At 39.0% G+C, this 18,780-nt stretch overlaps 1 protein-coding gene across 5 annotated transcripts in view; it reads left to right on the forward strand.

Moving 5' to 3' along the window:
* Shal (Potassium voltage-gated channel protein Shal) overlaps window positions 1-13,069 on the forward strand; it is a 635,870-nt gene extending 622,801 nt beyond the window's left edge. For all 5 annotated transcript variants that reach the window (XM_065229083.1, XM_065229080.1, XM_065229084.1 and 2 more), the window contains one exon: window positions 11,571-13,069. Coding sequence is in view for 4 of the 5 variants with exons in the window: in XM_065229080.1 (XP_065085152.1) it covers window positions 11,571-11,594 (24 nt within the window). In the remaining variant the exon portion in view is untranslated. The remainder of the gene's footprint in view (window positions 1-11,570) is intronic.
* The last annotated feature ends 5,711 nt before the right edge of the window (window positions 13,070-18,780 follow it).

Here is an 18,780-nt window from a genome sequence, read left to right on the forward strand (position 1 = left end):
AACTACAGATGATTTTGTAGAATTTAGCAAGTTTTGTACAAGTTCAGATTTTTTTTTAAACTTCATCAAATATTGTGGAAAATTTGCGAACGTCAAAGAAATTTAGCAGAAATAAAGGAACTATGTATTCAGTGATGTAATTAATGATGTGATTAATTTCATAAGAGATTAAACAGAGGACATCGTTGAAATTCAGGAAATTCATTATCAATTCGGGGAATTTCGTAGAAATTAAATTCAGAGAAGAAATTGAGGGTGCTTTGTAGAAATTGTAGAAAACTGTAAAGTTCGGGAAACTTCGTTGAATGTATGGGAAAAATACCTTCACAAAAATTGATTTAGCTTCAGTGTTCTGAAAAGTGTAATGAACATTAAATTTCATTTGAGTTCCTTAAGAGTTCTGGAAGTTTTGAGGAAATTCAGGTCACTTAGGCGAATTAAGTAGAAATTCCAGGAACTTCTTAAAGCTTCATAGAAATGCCGAGATTTTTTTTTTAATTCAGCCAAAACTTTAATTGTATACGCTCAACAAACTTTGTATGCGTTCAAGGAACTTCATAAAGGTCAGTATTGTAGAAGTTTAGCATGCTCTTCAGAACTGCAGGTTTTGATTTGGGAACTAACTGGCAGTTTTGGGAACTTTGTTTCCATAAGAGCATTAGAATGATTCATAGAAAAGTTTAAAGGTCATTCCTGAATATTGGAGGTGGTCTTATATATTGATAGAATTGGAGGACTTGAAAAAAATTGAAGCTTGTAGCAGATGAGAAAATTTTCAGGAGGTAAAGCTAAGGAAACGTTGTAGACATTTAACGATCTTCGAAGCAATTATTTTTGTTGGTAGATGACAGCTTCGCCTAATAATTTTGGTTCATTCTGTTGAAGTTAATAAAGTAGAGATATTTGTATAAAAAAATATCACCGGCGTGGCTAAACTTTTACCGGCAGCAGGTCTAATTTTGATCCAGCGGCTAGCCAGTTGATTTTCGCAGGTGGCGGTGCACAGGTCTCCTATAAATATTGAACAATGACATTTTGATTAACTTAAGATATTAACAGTTTTTCGAAATTTTTCTCTGAAAATTATTCACTCCTTTGACACGCACGTCATTTTAATAAGAAGAAACGGTTTCATGCTACGATTTATTGAAAAATGTCATATTTCTTGGAAATTTTGTAAAATTTTCGAGACCAAAACTGGCCGAATTTTAGCACAGATACGAATGATTCCCTATAACAAACAATTATGCATAGTTTCAAAGGCATTTGGTGTGGAACTACTTTTTATGTTACCAGGAAAATTTCAATAAGTTCCTTTGGAATTGAGCAGAAGCTCCTTCGGAAATTTACAGAATATTTTTCGGAATATCTCAGCAGTCCCTTCGGATCATCCAGATTGGCATGCAGCACTTAGGACAATCCAGCTTCATAGGAATATTACCTAAATTGAGGAAAATTAGAAGGACGGTGGCTTCGGAGATGAACCAGCCTGCGGCTAAAAATCTCCTAAATAGAGAAAATTTAATTAAAAATTTAGAAGGAAGGTGGCCGCGTTTTGTTGTAAATTACAGTACACACAGTAAAAATAACGTCAAACTGGTCCAATAAATTGAAATTAGTTGTCTAATGAAAACATTTACAAAAAAACGCGAATGAAAACTAAAATACTTTCCTATCCTTATGACTCTTCTCCGAATTTTGACAGCTGATGGCTCAGTAGTAATATACTGAGACAAACACGCTCGATATTGTTTGCGATCGTCCGTAAGTAGAAAACTTGGTTTATTTGTAAAATGTTTATTATAAGACCACCCTGCCACAGTAAGAACCGACAAATCCATTGCATATCCGGCGACAAGAAGCTTAATCCGCACACTCCAACATCCAGTAAAACCGTTTCCGAATGCATTCGACGAGCCAACTCGAGCGATAAATTGTACCAGCAGCTGGTAAAAACAACAGTCGTTTTTCCGTTATTTCGATATGTGCCTGCAGGGTACGGATATTGCACCATGCACTCTGTATCGATAAACGATTGACAATCGACGCAGCAGCGCCGGGTTGTTACAACGAAAATCTGCATACATGTTGTCACTTCACGCTGCTGCATGGGACTCACGTTCCACCCATTCTTCATTCGGACCGGGAATAAGAATGGAAACATTGTTATGCCTTAATTTGCATAAACAACAAAACGCTAAATAACACTTCCAATCGATGTGTCCGGTCCGAAGCGATGATGATGATGATGATGATGGTGGGTGGGATTGTGCAGTTGTGCTCCAAAACCCCTCGAGGAGTTTAGAATTCAGGGTAAGCAATGGTGCACATTTATTTCACCAAGCGTGGAAACATTCGTTCAAAATAGAGGTGAATCGCTTTTCACGCCCAGCACACTCTTGAGAATGCAATTGTCGAATGCGAGCTCCCGTGGCTCAGCTGCGTAAAGCGGTCTCGTAGTAAACATTTATTTTCTGGGAAAAATGTTACAGCGTGACACGGAGTGCCCGGATCCGGTAACGAGCCATTCCCGTTGGGGCCAATACACAGCGATGCAGCAGCCGGTTCCTTGTCGGATGGAAAATGGTAAACGATTTGTTCTAACCGACCACAGCTTGTGGCATTTTGGTTGTTTTCACACCATGAGCTCTGGTTTGAAGAAGTGCCCAATTATCTATGACGTGTTTATTGCAGCTCTAGCTATTGTTTCACACCACACCGTGATCAACGTCAGTATTCATGGCTTGTTCGGTGCAAAGTGCCATGACAATATTTTATTTCGCTTCTAGGTGATAAATTCATTTGGTGATGCACTTCATGGAACGATGGAAAGCATGGAATATTCAGAAGAGTGGACAGTTAAAAGAGATGTCCGTCATCAATGAAAACCGTTTATGATCTGTCATTTGGTGGATTGCTTTAACTGGCAATAAAGTTGGACAACTGAATGATGTTTTATGGGTTTCAGGTTTGTAGGAAAGAGCGATGCCACTTCTGAAATTTGAAATAACAATCATGTTAACCAAAACAACGTCATAAACTGCAATCAAGGAATTTGCTGACTGAAATATATATGATGAACAGAAATGCGACATACGATGAAAAATTGGTGTAATTTAAATTGCAAAATGCTAACGAAGGTGAGATCTGCCCCAGTGCTACATGTCCAGCTCACTATAGGCCGCTCTGTTTTATAAGCTTCACAACATACTAGTTACAAATTAGTTACAAACTGCAGAAAACTCATGTGCAATCAACTTGTCAATGTTACCGGAATACTCACACGTCACAAAAACACATATTATTCTGTCAAATTATCAAGTGCTTACTTGAACTCATTACATCAACGCTTACGAAATCGGGCTGCCATGTTTCAAATGAAGTCAACTTTGTAAATAACACCCTTTGAACAATTTGTGATTCCATTCCAAGAAATTCGTGCCGCACACGAATGACTATAGTTAGGAGCTTACACGATGAATCCATTTTGCCATTCCATTACAAACCGTACAACCGGCAGGTGGTGCATTCTTCCCCCATCCCCTCCTCCGCGAGGTAAGGGGAAGGTGCAAGTCGGCTTTGATAGACGTACTCGTTCCGAACTTAATTTTAGATTTAGATGTTTACCTTTCTCCATAGGAATGAGCTAAAAATTCATCACATCCAAGTGCCGTGCCATTTTCTTCACTTCATTACGATTCCTCGTATTCTACCTACATCTTACCCACACCTATTGTGTAAATACATGTAAATTAATTCGAGCTTGAATCCGTCTGCTCCCTGCTTCAATGAATGTACTTGTACTCTTCATAAATGGTGTATCAATGTGCTGCTCTCTACGATGTTGTGTAATTTCAAACCACTCTTATTGTGCCACTACTATTTCCAACCACTAACGACTACCCCAACTAACAATGTGGGGGCAAACAAAGGCGGACGGAAGAGAAATGTGTTTGTGAAAAGTGAAAAATCACCCTCGCCCGGAATCAATCATCACTCCGTTTCACTTCCATAACCGAGCGAGAGTGGGGGAAGCAAGGGCTCGTTTTTTTTCTATCCATCGTTTCTGACCAACTCGAGCGGTTGCCTTTCTTGCTTCTTAGGAAAACAGTAATAGGACGAGACGGGACCAGGGACTAGGAACAGTAATGGTAACAGCTGGTGCTGTGCTCAGTTAAAGCAATGAACGAAAACAATGGATGCTGAGTAGTGTTTAATTAACGCTTAATCGAGCTAGAATAGGTGCTTTTAGTTTTTCCAGCTGCTTTCGGCTTAGGGTTACTCTGATAGTAGTTATAGGAGGTTATACTGGAACCGGTTCGTTGATTTTGGGTTGCAGATTTAAGGGGGTTGGACTAGACGAGCCTGTGGCTCCCATCATTTTAAAATTATCCCAACATTTTAGTTTTTTAATTTTGAGCCATTTTGTGATACCGACGCGAGCCATTTTTCAGAACAGTCTAAATTCGGCTTACTGATTAATTTAGATGAATTTATTTTGATTGAACGATCAAATTGTCAGCATCGGTGATTACGATTTATTAATTTGGTTCTTGGACTTCTTCAATTTATTCATTATACCAATATTAGGAACACAAGGGGGAGAAACACTTAATTTTCAATTTTCGCCGATGAAAAATTTTCACACGGCTGTTCAATTTCACACAGAGATAGAGACAGAGAGAAAGAAATGATACTCAGACGAAAGAGAAATTTATAAAAACGTAACGTTACTCATCCGAGTGGAAGTTACTTTCTTTCTCTTTCTCTCTCTCTCTCTCTCTCTCTCTCTCTCTCTTTCTCTCTCTCTCTCTCTCTCTCTCTCTCTCTCTCTCTAAGTGAGATTGAATAGCCGTGCAAACCTTCTGTACAAAGCTATGACAAAAGATAGAAAGATAAAAAGTCGAAGGCAATAGGTCGAATAGACAACAGGTCGAAATGGAGTAGAATGCCTACTGCCAAATTTATTCCACTGAGCTTCAGAGCTTGTGAGCGAAGGGGGAGTTTTTGTTTAATTCTTCCATATTACCATAGAGGTAACTCTAAGTCCAGAAGGTCCCGAAGAAACGTGCTCAACTTTTTGGCTCAGCTTTGGTACTCTCTTTGGTCCCAAGCTAATCGATGCACCCCTCGAAACATAGGAAAATCCACGAACCCCTCATTTTATCTGTCAAACTGGCATAGCGAATCAAAACAAACATAGTGTAGTACTAGAATTTCGACTGTAATGGGGTACGTTAATCGATTTGCTTGGGACAAATAGGCTAGTCAAGTAGTGAGCCAATTTTAAAGCGTTAGTTTCCAACCGGTGATATTACTGCCGCCAGTCACTCGAGGTGAAGGCTGGCTCTAGGTGACAGACAAGGCAGAAGTGTTAGTTTGTTTACTAAAATAAACTATGTCCATTTTGTAATGGCAAGTTTTTCTATAAGAAATGCACCTCGTGTTTATTAGCGAAATTCACATCAAAGTTTGATTAATAACGTAAGAAATCAGTTCAGCACTTCATTTGTGACCAGCATACACCTTCCGGTTGTATGAAACAGGTCAAAAACTGTCCAAATCCGCCCATAATTTGTTTTGTTTTAAATTTCTGTATAGCAAAATAGTGAACTTTTCGTGAACATTAACGGCAAAGATCTCACCAACACTTGGAGACCGTGAGCTCCTCTGTCCACCTGTGATCAAACCATCTCGGGGCTGGCTAAACTCGCAGGAAAAAAGTGTTTTACAACCTCCAGTGAGTTTGAGGAGTTTCAGCAAGCCTGATATAAATAAACAAAAGGGTCCCAACTTTTTCGTGTGTAAAAAACTGGAGGTGGAGATAGCTTACTGTACCAATCCTGAGATTTCGATATTTTTTCATAAATGTTCAATAAATATGGAAAGGGAGATTATGGCCATCATTACATACAGTCAGGAATCCTTATTGCCGGATTCCTTATTGCCGGGCTTTCCGCGAATAAGGATACGTAACAAACAATGTATGCTGATTAAAGGCTGAATAAGCAATTTTTTAGCTGAAGAAGCATATTTTCGCCTGAATAAACTCTTTTGTTCTTCCAATGTTTGTTGGGTACCCACAGCTTATGGGATTTTCAATAATAGGGGCTGTGGTGGATTATCTCATTTATTTCAATATTTAGAGCAATACTGTCCTGGACAAAAATGTTGTACTGATATAGACCAACAAGCCTGAGTCATTGGATTCAGGTTTAATTGAGAACTACGCCGCGCTTCACCTTTATGTTACTTATTACGGGCGTTATAATATATGGATCTTAGATCCAACATAGAATATTTCGTGATCCTGACAATATAGAACGTTTCTGTCTTGAGCAAAGTTGTTCAGGTGACCAATTCCTTTCGGACGGTGGTCATATTATTTAAGAACTCTCTCACTACGCGGCGCTAGTGTGCACATGAACTTCCTTAATATGTTATGTCTGGAAAGCTTGTCCATATAAGATGTTGCTGTGCAATGTGAGGACACGAAACTGAAAAGGGATGACGTACAGAGAGGTTGTAAATCGATTTCGGACACCATTTTAAAATCCAAGATGGCGGTAAACGATTCATGAAAAACTGTCAAATACCCTACAATATGGGTATTTTCGGAAAGAGAACGACCTGTAGAGGCTGGAAAGCGATGGCATACGCAATTTTTGAGTCCAATATGGTGGACATCGGTTCAAGAAAACTGTCAAATACCCTACTATATGGGTATTTTCGAAAAGGGGATGACGTGTAGAGACTGGAAATCGATGCCAAACGCAATTTTGGAATCCATGATGGCGGCCATCGGTTCAAAAAAAAACTGTTAAATACCCTACAATATCGGTATTTCCAGAACGAGGACGACGTGTAGAAGCCGTAAATCGATTCCAGGCTGCATTTTAGAATCCAAGAAGGCGGCCATTGGTTCAAGAAAAACTGTAAAATACCCTACAATATGGGTATACTCGGCGAGGGGATGACGTGTAGAGACTGGATATAGATTCAAGTCGCCATTTTGGAATCAAAGCTGGTGGGCATCGGTTCAATAAAACTGTCATATTCAACAATATGGTTTTTTTTTTGGATAGGGAACGACGTGTAGATATAAGATATTGATGCCAGGCGCCATTTTGAAATTGAAGATGGCGGCCTTTGCTTTAACGTAAACTATTAATGGGGACGAAGTGTAAAGGCCCAAAATCGATGTCTGCCACCATTTTAGGATCCAAAATGGTGGAAATTAGCTTTCGAAGGGACATTTAGTGGCTATGGACAGTCTTGTATCAGTTCAGCACAGTTAACGTGGACCGATTAAGGGGGTATTCCCGATCTTTTTTTTACAAAAAATCAAATTTTTTTCTTCACGTTTTTTTGTCTTTAGATTATATACTTTCATCCCCCCAAGCCGTTTTCTGATCAGCGAATTCGGTGTCCAGGCATAGCTGACTAATGGTAAGAACCCCCAAATGGTTTTAACTAAAGTCAAAACTTTAAACGCGTTTTTCTCGAAACCACATTTTTTTTTATCGGGCGCATTTTGTTCCTTATTAAATTCTTTGGAGCTTCTCCTACTTTCAGCCAAAAATATTAACATTTAACATTGTTTGAAGCACCTTAAATCTGCAAAAAAGTGGGCTAAAAATCGCCTGTTTTTTCATATGGCCGCCATTTTGTTAATTTGCAAGATTTTTTGCTGCCAACGGGAGAAGCTCCAGAGAATCTTATGCAGATTATTAATTTCATCACGAAATCTGATTCAGATGAAGCCGTTCCAGAGAAAAGTCTTCGCCCGTCCAGGCGTTTGCGGCGAACAGGGGTCTGTTTGCCGCCATTTTGTGACGTCAATAATGTCTTTTTTTTATGTCGAAAAAAATTTATTTGTAAACTTTAATGTTCAATAAACAAGAATCCCAAAGAGTTAGGCGCATTACTATGCATTTTCCTTGAAAAAAAAATTAATTGAAAAACAGGCCGAAAAAAGGCAAAAGATTGGGAATACCCCCTTAAGGGGTAGGTTTTGCGATAATCCACTAGGAAGATGAATTTTGTCTAATCAATGTTTTAGGGTATTTTGGAGCTCAAAATCTTGACTCGCATTAATTTTCCTGAATAATGCTTACCAAGCATATTGCGCTTAATTTTTATAATATGTATAATGTATCATTGAGCAAGATGGCAACGTTTCGACTTCCCTTAGCAAATCTTGCATGTTTGCACTCTGTTTGACATTACTGTACAATGTGCAGAAGCTTTCGAACTCAGAGAGTTGATTTTTTTTTAACTCGATTTCTGCCGTGGTGGGATGAAAATATAATCCATATTCATTGTAGATGGGTCCAGTTCGCTAACAATTTCATCTGCTCTAGCCGGTTCATCTCTTATAATTTCGTTGATTTCCCCGTGTTTCATATCCCCGGCGCACCAAACTTTCCGTGAATTTGTAGAATTTTGGACATGATCTTCAAATCCTCGTTGTCGTCTTCATTGCATTGTGAATTCGCGAAATACGACGGAAGAATTTGCTTCAAGCAGTATACCAACGTGCTTTGTGTTATGTCCTTTAGAAGCACACCCAAGCAGTCGAAACAATTCTTGATGCTGAACTACTTTCGGGTATCCGATAGTGAAAGGCCTTCATTCTCGGCTGTTTCCAGAATAAAACTATAGCTTCTTTTGACATACTTCAGCATGAAATTTTTTGATGATGCCTTGATCAAGGGGTTGAATCGAAGACGTGATCTTTGGTGGCATGTATAGAAGCATTATGTTGAAATTGCTTAGGGTGGACGGATGCGACGGAGCGTTATCAAGGAGCAGCAAAGCCTCGAAGCTAATGTTCCTGGCTGCGCAAAACTCCTCCGTCGTCCCCTACACGGAAATAACCATATTTAAGAGTATTTTACAGGTTTCCTCGAACCGATAGTTGCCATCTTGGATTAAATAATGGCGTCTGGCATAGATTTCCAGCCTCTACACGTCGTCCCCTATCCTAAAATACCCATATTGTAGAGTATTTGACAGTTTTTCATGAACTGATTGTCGCCATCTTGGATTCCTAAATGCTGTCTGGCATTGATTTCTGATCGCTACACGTTATCTCCTATCCGGAAATAGCCATATTGTAGGGTATTAGACAGTTTTCCTTGAACCGGTGGCCTCCATCTTGAATTTCCCTTTCCGAAAATACCCATATTGTAGGGTATTTGACAGTTTTTCATGAACTGATTGTCGCCATCTTGGATTCCAACATGCTGTCTGGCATTGATTTCTGATCTCTACACGTGATCCCTTTTCGGAAAATAACTATATTGTAGCGTATTTGAACAGTTTTTCTTGAATAAATGGCCACCATCTTGGATTTCAAAATGGCGTCTGGCATCGCTTTCCAGCCTCTACACGTCGTTTCGTGTCCTCACATTGCACAGCAACATCTTATATGGACAAGCTTTTCAGACATAACATATTGAGGAAGTTCATGCCGCGCCGCGTAGTGAGAGAGTTCTTAAATAATATGACCACCATCCGAAAGAATTTGGTCACCTGAACAACTTTGCTGGAGACAGCATCGTTTTATGTGGCCAGGCTCTCGAGATACAGTTTATATAGGAAGCTCACATGCACACTAGTGCTGCGTAGTGAGAGATTTCTGAACTAATATGAACACCATACAAAAGGACATTATCACTTGAACAACTTTGCTGAAGACAGTAACCTTCTGAATGGCCAGGATTTTGAGATACAGCTTATATAGCAAGCTCGTGTGCACACTAGCGCTGCGTAGTGAGAGAGTTCTGAACTAATATGACCACCATCCAAAAGGACTTGGTCACTTGAACAGCTTTGCTGTAGACAGTAACTTTCTATATGGCCAGGATCACAGAATATTCTATGTTGGACCTAAGATCCATATATTATAGCGCCCGTCATAAGTAACATGAAAGTGAAGCACCTCTAGCGGCGTAGTTCCCAATTAAACCTGAATCCAATGACACAGGCTTGTTGGTCTATCCCAGTACAACAACTTTGTCGGAGACAGTATAGTATATTGAAACAAATGAGATAATCCACTACAGCCCCCATTAGTGAAAATCCCATAAGCTGTGGGTATCCTTATTCGCTGTTCCTTATTCACGCCCCTGTTACCCCGGCAATAAGGATTCCTAACTGTACCTCATATTCAATATTTCGAATCATTAAATAACATCGATGTACCTTCCGGAAGCGGCTAACATATAAGAATTTCAGTCACTTAAGTTGAAAACAGGTGGATTTTTTCAATAAGTAGAAGACAAAACTATTATCTATAGAGCGGCTTGAAAGATAGGATTCTATCATTACACTTAAAAGCATGATACATCTTTTTCAAACAGCAAACTTGTTAAACTCAAGAACATATTTATGAACTGAATAATAACCAAGCGGAATAAAATATCATGTAAAATAATACTTTAAAGTAGTCATAATAGCTAGATCATAAATGAGATCGTGTGTATATATGCAGTATAATGCTTCCAGGCTCGAAAGCATCTAGCTAGTAACAGTAAAACTGATATCACATTCAGCTTTTGTACATACACGTGATTTTTATCGTAACTAGATGCTAGACAAGTTGTTCAGGCACCGAGAGAAAGAAACAATCTGCAATTCGACCACACAGCTTTACTCTCAGCGCAAGGATGATGTACATAAACATGTACAGACCCCACCTATTGGACAAAGCTCACACCACACAATTTGTTCTGCTGCAAAATTATTCACTCTGTACATTCTCCTCTTAACACTGAACCAAAATATTCCAATCGGATACACGCGAACACATTTTCCACACCCTTCCTAGACAACTAGCATACATCACTTCTTCTATTCGAAATCGGAATAGCACTGCGTTTCGTACCAAATTTAAACAACTTTTGTTTCTTTCAATCGACCTACTTATCCGTTGTTCTATCTCTTTCACTTTTCCAACTTTCTACGTTCTTTTCCTCCCTTGGAGGAGTGGCCGGAATGGAGCAGTCCGGGCCATTGATGTTTTATGTTTATAGGTGTTATTTGTTTATGTTCGAATCTAAGTAGAGCTCTCTGCCTCGAAAAACGAGCTTCATCGTTAAATTTCATGACTTTTTTTATCTTGTGTTTACCTTTAGATTTCCACTTCTTCTATTAGACCTTTCTTCAACCTATCAATCTTCTAGTTATTTCCTATGCTTTCTGAGTATCACTCTTTCTAACCTATATACAGATAGATTTCACTCACCTTGTACATCTACATGTAAATACAAAATTACATTCCACGGAGAAAAGGAACCTTCAAACGTGTTTCGATGTTAATTGTTGCCAGATAAGAATCACCGATACTTTCTTTCTCTCCTTCAAACAAAACAAAAAAAAAAATAGCAAGAATCAGAGTGTTTGTTTCATTATCGTAAATTGGTCACATTTTCGCTCTCTCTCTTTCTCTACTTCTCGAACCCCATTTTAGAACATTTTCTTAGCTACACCACTCTTGTTGCATCCATGTGGGTGTTGGAAAAAAGTCAATCTAATCAAATCCCCTCTCTTCCGTCTCCCTGCAGAACTATACCTCGGCGAACCAATGATGTCAGGAGGACGACATTCCGCTGCGGGAGAGGAAAAAGTCGTAATAGATTCCGGAGGCCACTGAACCACAATACGATGGAAACCAGTTTGAGTGAGCACATCAACCGATTATTAGTCTTAGTCCAGCCGAACAAGCAGAACATCTCCACCAAGGCAGGTCGGGTGATCGTCCTTGTCCTTGCCACAGCAATCATCATCATCGTCCGTACCTCGAAACCGGAATGTTCCTCTCCGGCAGCGATATTAGACATTTTCCACGTCGTCGTCGTCGTGTGTCCAACTGTGGGTTCTTAGCGGTTGTGCGCACCCACACACAATGCATCAATCGTCATCATTACCATTAATAGAATATTATTAACACATACGATCGTCACATTCGGGTGCTCATCGTTCATCGTTCGCCATTCGTCCCGCATCGTTGCTCCTGAGCAGAAAAACACTAATTTAATTTAGACTTAATTAACAAATTATAGATGTACAGTGTTATTCTTTCCACCCGTGAGGTCGGAATTTGGAAGATATGAAGAGAAAAAAAAAACAGTGCTGAAGATGAGAATATATATATTAAGTATGAGAATATGAAACCGTAGGCTATAGAGAACAAACCAACCAGGAACGCGTAAGGTAAACCAATTTTAGGGTAGCAATTGAATTTAAATTATTAACTGAAACCAATGGAAGTTAGTCGAGGAACCGTAACTACGTAGAACAACCCTACTACTACTTCTACCACTACTACTTACTACTACACTACTACCACTACTATTGTTACTACAACAAATCCTGACTTCCCGAGGATAGGACACAACGAGAATGAAGGACAAAACAGCTTTAATAAACTCGACTACATATTTTTTGATTATGATTAATGTTATTATTTCCCCACGGAAACTCAATATATCACACATATGAATGTTCTCTGACGAAAGATGAGTGAAGTCTTTTTCTGACGTAAATCTAGGAAAATAACAGAGAAAAAATATGGAAAATCACATATCAAGTGTGAGGTTAAAAAACATGCTACTGCGAATCAGTACCGGATAGGAATCAGATATGAATGATCTTTAAATTTTTAGAACAAGATCAATCATTATTTTACTACTAGTTTCTGTTTGTGGCTCAGAAGGTCCGAAAAACTGTCCTTGGCTCTTTAAGTTATCAAAATGCAGCCACTACGGCAGAACAGGTCAGTGAAGATGGAGATGCTAGTGAGGGAGCGCGTTTTAATATTGTTGCACCAAGTTTAACTGTTACGAGTAGTTCATGCTATTGTATTTTGATTGAATTTCAGAGTTGATCGGAGAGCTATTCCCTATAAAGACGGTTGTAGAGACATAAACGTTACTTATTCCAATCCCAATAAAGTTGCAGCAACTATTGGGAAATCTTTCCTCTGGAAGATCCAATATTTCCGAAAAAGTGGTCCATCCCTGAAAATGATCCTAGAGACATTAGAGTCGCGACATAAACATGGACCTGGATGGCCATGGGACCGCCCTCCGAAAGATCCGGAGCATCCGTAAAAGTGGTCCATCCATGAAAATGATCCTAGTGCTCCAGTTTCATTGATTGACCTCTTTTACGGATGTTTCAAACCTACCAGAGGACGGCCTCATGGCCATCTGGGTCCATGTTTATGTCACGACTCCAAATTCCAGCTTATATCACAGATCATACATAATGTTTCCAGAAAAATCGCGGAACTCGGATCAGTTTCATGCATTGACCACTTTTACGAATGTTCCGGATGTTCCGGAGGACGGCTCAATGGCCATCTAGGTCCATGTTTATGTCATGACCCCAAATTCTTTCTTATATCATAGTACCTAATGTTTTAGAAAAAAAACGCGGAGCTCTTGGATCAGGTTCGTGGATTAACCCTTTTTAAGGATGTTCCAGATCTTCCGGAGGACGTTTCCATGGCCTTTTAGGTATATGTTTATGTTACAATCCTAATTAATTTATATATGACAGTTCCAAGTATTTTCAAAAAACCACAGAGCTCTAGGATCAGTATCATAGATTGCCCACTTTTACAGATGTTCCGGATCTTTCGGAGGACGGTTCGATGGCCATCTGGGTCACGACTCCAAATTCTAGTTAATATCACAGATCATACATAATGTTTCCAGAAAAATCGCGGAGCTCGGATCAGTTTCGTGGATGGTCTACTTTTACAGATGTTCCGGTCTCATGGCCATCAGGGTCCATATTTATGACACGAGCCCAAACTCATTCTATCATCACAGTTCCTAGTTTTTTTTTTTCAAAAACTGTGGAGCTCCAGGATCAGTTTCATGAATTGACCACTTTTACTAATGTTCCGGATCTTCCGGAGGACGGTTCAATGGCCATCTAGGTCCATGTTTATGTCACGACCCCAAATTCTTTCTTTTATCATAGTACCTAATGTTTTCGAAAACAAAAACACGTAGCTCTTGGATCAGGTACGTTGATTGACCACTTTTACGGATGTTCCGGATCTATCGAGGACCGCCATTGTCTCCAGGATATATATTTATAGGAACCATGACTGTATTCTGGATAATTATGAACAATTGTTCCCATTAATCTAAATAATAGATCTTAAGCCACTTGCAAAACCCGTAAACACACCTTAAAAAACGTGTAGCGACTCTTTTCACTTTTAACCGTTATGTGATCGTTAAAAAGAACACCTTTAGGAGCTCGACATGGGTACCCGGGTACCCAAAAATTGAAATATTTGCTACTACGGCCATTTTTGACCGATTTTGAATCTTTTGGATTCATTGGATTCAGAAACTTATCCTCTTTCTTAAAATTGCCAACAATGTCCATCCGAAATAGTCTGGTTCTCGAAAATCCGGGTTTCTTGTATAATGTTCCAGAATTAAGGGTTTCTTACCATGCACTTTTATGGCCACTGCTCTGGAATGACCGTTCGGAAGACAATGCATCCAATGACCACAAAATTATGATAAACGGTCTTCTGCTGTAAAGTCATGAATTGTAATACCCATATTGTAGGGGTTCCTTTCCAAACACTGTTACGGCCACTAGAGGCCCTACGGGAACCTGCTCCGGAATGGTCGTTCCGAGGACAAACCTTAAACAGGTCCTCAAATGAGCTGAAATTGTTTCTTGAAGGAAATTCTGATACTTTGATATCGATTCCTTCGAAGTTCTAGCGAAAATGGCAAGAATACCCTAATTAAAATGTTATTTTTAATTTGCTTATCGAAGTGTTTGGAGTATCATCCAAATCATTTGTTAAATAGTTAAATCATTTGGGATATCGTTCGTTTATGGTAATTTTTTATTAGGGAATTCTTTGTTCTGGAACATTATACAGGAAATCCGGATTTCCAAAAACCAGACGATTCTAGATAGACATTGTTAGCAATTTCCAGAGAGAGGATAAGTTTCTGAATCTAATGGTGTCAAAAGATTCAAATTCGGTCAAAATTAGCCGCAGTAGCAAGCGTTTCAATTCTGTGGGGTACCCGGATACCCTTGTCGAGCTCCTAAAGGGTAAACAATTTCAGAAACCCCCCCCCCCCTTAGAAGCTCTTTGCCGCAATATGAAATATTTCTTCATGAAAAGTTGTATCTCCATGAGTTCTAAGATGTCACTGAATTCTGGTTTCCTGTCGTGAAAATAAATGTATAATTTCTTAACTGGAAATCTGAAAAGGTACCCAGACCCTGTCGATCACATGAAGCAGACAACCCTACTTTCAATCTTTTCACAATCAAAATAATTAATCATTTTGTTCGGACATTTTCAACAGAGATGGCACTGTTTCGCTGGTAGGAAGTGATAAAAATCTCCATATAGAAGTTGAGAGAAGTGGGAATAATTCGTTTTCGGTGCATATGTAGGTCAAAAAAAGTGAACGACAACCTAAAGAAATTAAGCAGGGACTTTGTAGTTCAGTTTTTTCCCGGAAATTATTGTTAAACAAGCTACAATTAAATAAAAATGATTTTTCCCCAAACAGTTTTACCTGATTTACTACCAGCTCCCAGAGAGCCAAAAAAATGAAATTTGAGAGAGAAAATTTGCTCTCACGACCTCAATCTCTCAACATGCCATGTATTTTGTTGACACTCTATTTGTGATTTCCCTTTCACAGATTACAAAATACATGTCTGGTACCTCTATATATGCATTTGTTTTAACATTTCAAGTCCCTCCTTTTTTACATATTCTGCGCAAAAGATACTTTATATTGATATATAAATATATATATAATTGATATATGAAAATAGGCGGGAAATTCTGTGAAGGGTGAGCTATTTTGTGTGCAGAAAGTGTTAAAAAGGAGGGACTTCGAATAATAATCTAAATGCATATATAGAGGTACCAGACATGTTTTGCACTGCAGTGTCCTCTGTGAACAATTATAGGAAAACAGATTGTGTCTAGTTTTCGATAGATGTCACCACAAACAACATCAGTGACATGAATGCAGAAGCTTGACAAATTGATTAATTTACAGACCCTAGGAATTCTAGAGCCACAAATTGATCATTTTGTCAAGCTTCTGCTATTTTTTCAACTTGAGAGATGCTTCCAGAGTTTTATTGCGGTTCCATTAGCTTCCAGAAAACTGATGCAACTTTTAAGAGGTTCTGGAACTTGAAAAACGTTCAGACATTTGGGTAAGTTTAAAGATCTGTAAGGGTTAGTTAAAATAGAGACAGTTTCATTAACTTCTGCTAAAATTCAAGAACCCGGGAATTTCAGGAAAGTCCCTCCAAGTAACAATTTTGGTTTTATAAGGGTTCTGTTGACCATGATTTAGACCAGTGATGCAAAATATCATGATACTCACGTGACACTCGTCTTCGCATCAACCGACTATCGCTTACAGATCGTTTTGTCACGCAGTGAGAGTTAGAGCCATGGAAAACAACAATCACCAATAATGGTCGCTGCTCACAAGCAAATCTTTACACTCGCTGCTGATAATGTAAAGCACAACGAACAGTGAAGACTTCAAAATGAAAACAATGCCTTCGCATTCCAAGTTCGTCTCGGCAGGCGCGAGTGTGTGAGTTACAAACAAAGCAAGCAACATTAAACGGAAGCTGTTGGGCTCACTCACCAACACACTCACATAAGCAAGCAAAGCAGCAACTGCTTCAAAACGAGCACAGATGAGTGTCGTGATTGTCAGGAATGACCAGATCGGTGATGGATCACAACAGAAGACGAGATTCACCAGTTGCTTTTTACTTCTTTCGTCAACTTGATGGCTGGTCATGGAGAGAGCTTCGACGAGCACATTGATAGGAATGTACAAAGCGTTACTACCATCAGCTGTTTGATGATGGTGATTGTGATAGGTCACAACTCTGCCGATATATATAACTCTGCCTATATATATAACTCTGTAGGTGTGAGGCCTGAATATAAGCAGTTATGGACAAAACCACTAGCCGCTGGGAGTTTCGCTACGAATCGGACGAGATTTGTTGGTTTTGATGAGATTCATGGTGTAGAAAAAACTTACAGATTTTTCCTTGGAACTTTTTCGACCCATTAGCAACGATTGGAAAAACGTCAACACTCGACAGTGATGCCGTTTTACATAATATTGTTTGTGTCCTACTTGTCAACGAGTGCCCTAAGGTGCCGAATAGTGTGCCATGCTGTATTTCGGCACAGTGTGCAGAGTTGATGACAACAACAATTCGCACAATACTATGCGCCTTGTTTTGATTACCTTAAAAGTGTCACCCTTCACTTTTCGTCGTGCTTACGTTTCAGCTAAAGATTAGCCTTTACTATTTTCACTTTTATTGGTAAACAACACTGATTGCGCACGTTCATTGAAATGTTTCAAAATTGCGCCCTGTACTATCGTAGACAAAGAAAAGACCGTAATCCATTTTGAAGCTTATTTAGAAATATTTTTTTTTTTTTTTAGTCACTTTAACGCTCTTGGGTCATTCGTGACTTGTCCGGGGGTGAGATTTGAACTCGTGACTTTGGCGTGAGAGGTATGGATGCTAACCACTACGCCAGGGTCGCCCCTTTTTAGAAATAAATTATGTTTCGCCTTTCGCTTTGCACGGATTTTTCGATAGTGGAACATTAGAAAAAAATGTGGGTATTTGTTAGAAGATCTTTACCTGCTCCGTCTGATTGCAGTAAAATCTCCGTTTGTTTACAATTTGCTAGTTTCGTTCTAATCACAATTTACTCCGGACATGGCTTCGTGATGTTTATTTACTTTGCATGATACACGCTATATCAAAACTACCCGAATTTGGGTAAAATCCACCCAGATCGTTCAAAACTGAGTCTACCCAAAAATGGGTAAACTGTGTTGTTGAAAAATGAACAACATTGACATGAATCCGATCGACGTTTTTAATTTGTCAACTTGTCACTCCCAACACAGTTTACCCATTTTTTGGGTAGGTTTAGTTTTGACGGATCTGGGTGGATTCTACCCAAATTTGGGTAGTTTTGAAATTTGACGTTGTTCGCGCATTTTTGCAGCGTTTCTTTTGCGTTCGCTTTCGATTCGCTGTCTGCAGTGTTTTTTTCCGCCGAAGAAACGCGGTTTTATACCGAAAGTGATTTTCAGGTGATAAAAAATGGCAAAAACAGAAACCTTATTTGAATTGGTTCGAAACTGTTTTTTCAAAGATGTCTGAACTTGAAGATGTCTGCTCCCTGAAATTTGTTCCAGTTCTCAGACTATCATTGGAATTTCTACAATAATCCCATCTACAAAACTCGCTGAATTCCTCTGAAATTCTCCGAATTCTAGCAGAGTTTCTATGTAGTTCCAAGAACTTCTACAAAATTCCTTGTTCTACTTGGAATTCACTCAACTTGTACAAAGATCGGTAAACTGCTATAAACTTCTGGACGAGAAATCTATTGTATATGTGAGGATAGTTGACCACCCACAATTTGTACAATTTCATATGCTATGCTAAATCTAAGGAATATGTCAGTAGAACTACATTTATTTATAAGGAGAATTTAGAAGCTGTATGTTGAATTCCAAGGGAAGGAGAAAATCCAGAGCGATTTTGGAAAGAAACTCAGTTTTGAGAATAATTTGATTGAATCTTTTAGGAGTATGACAAATTAATTCAAAGGTGAGTTCCGGAGAAGCATTTAGCCGAACTAAAAAAAATTTCCTGAGATAATTCATCTAAAATATCGGGAGAATACTA

The sequence above is a fragment of the Ochlerotatus camptorhynchus genome, unplaced genomic scaffold, assembly GCF_037179485.1.
Source record: "Ochlerotatus camptorhynchus isolate MF236.1 unplaced genomic scaffold, CSIRO-AGI_Acam_v1.1 ptg000307l, whole genome shotgun sequence".
NCBI classification, from domain to species: domain Eukaryota; kingdom Metazoa; phylum Arthropoda; class Insecta; order Diptera; family Culicidae; genus Ochlerotatus; species Ochlerotatus camptorhynchus.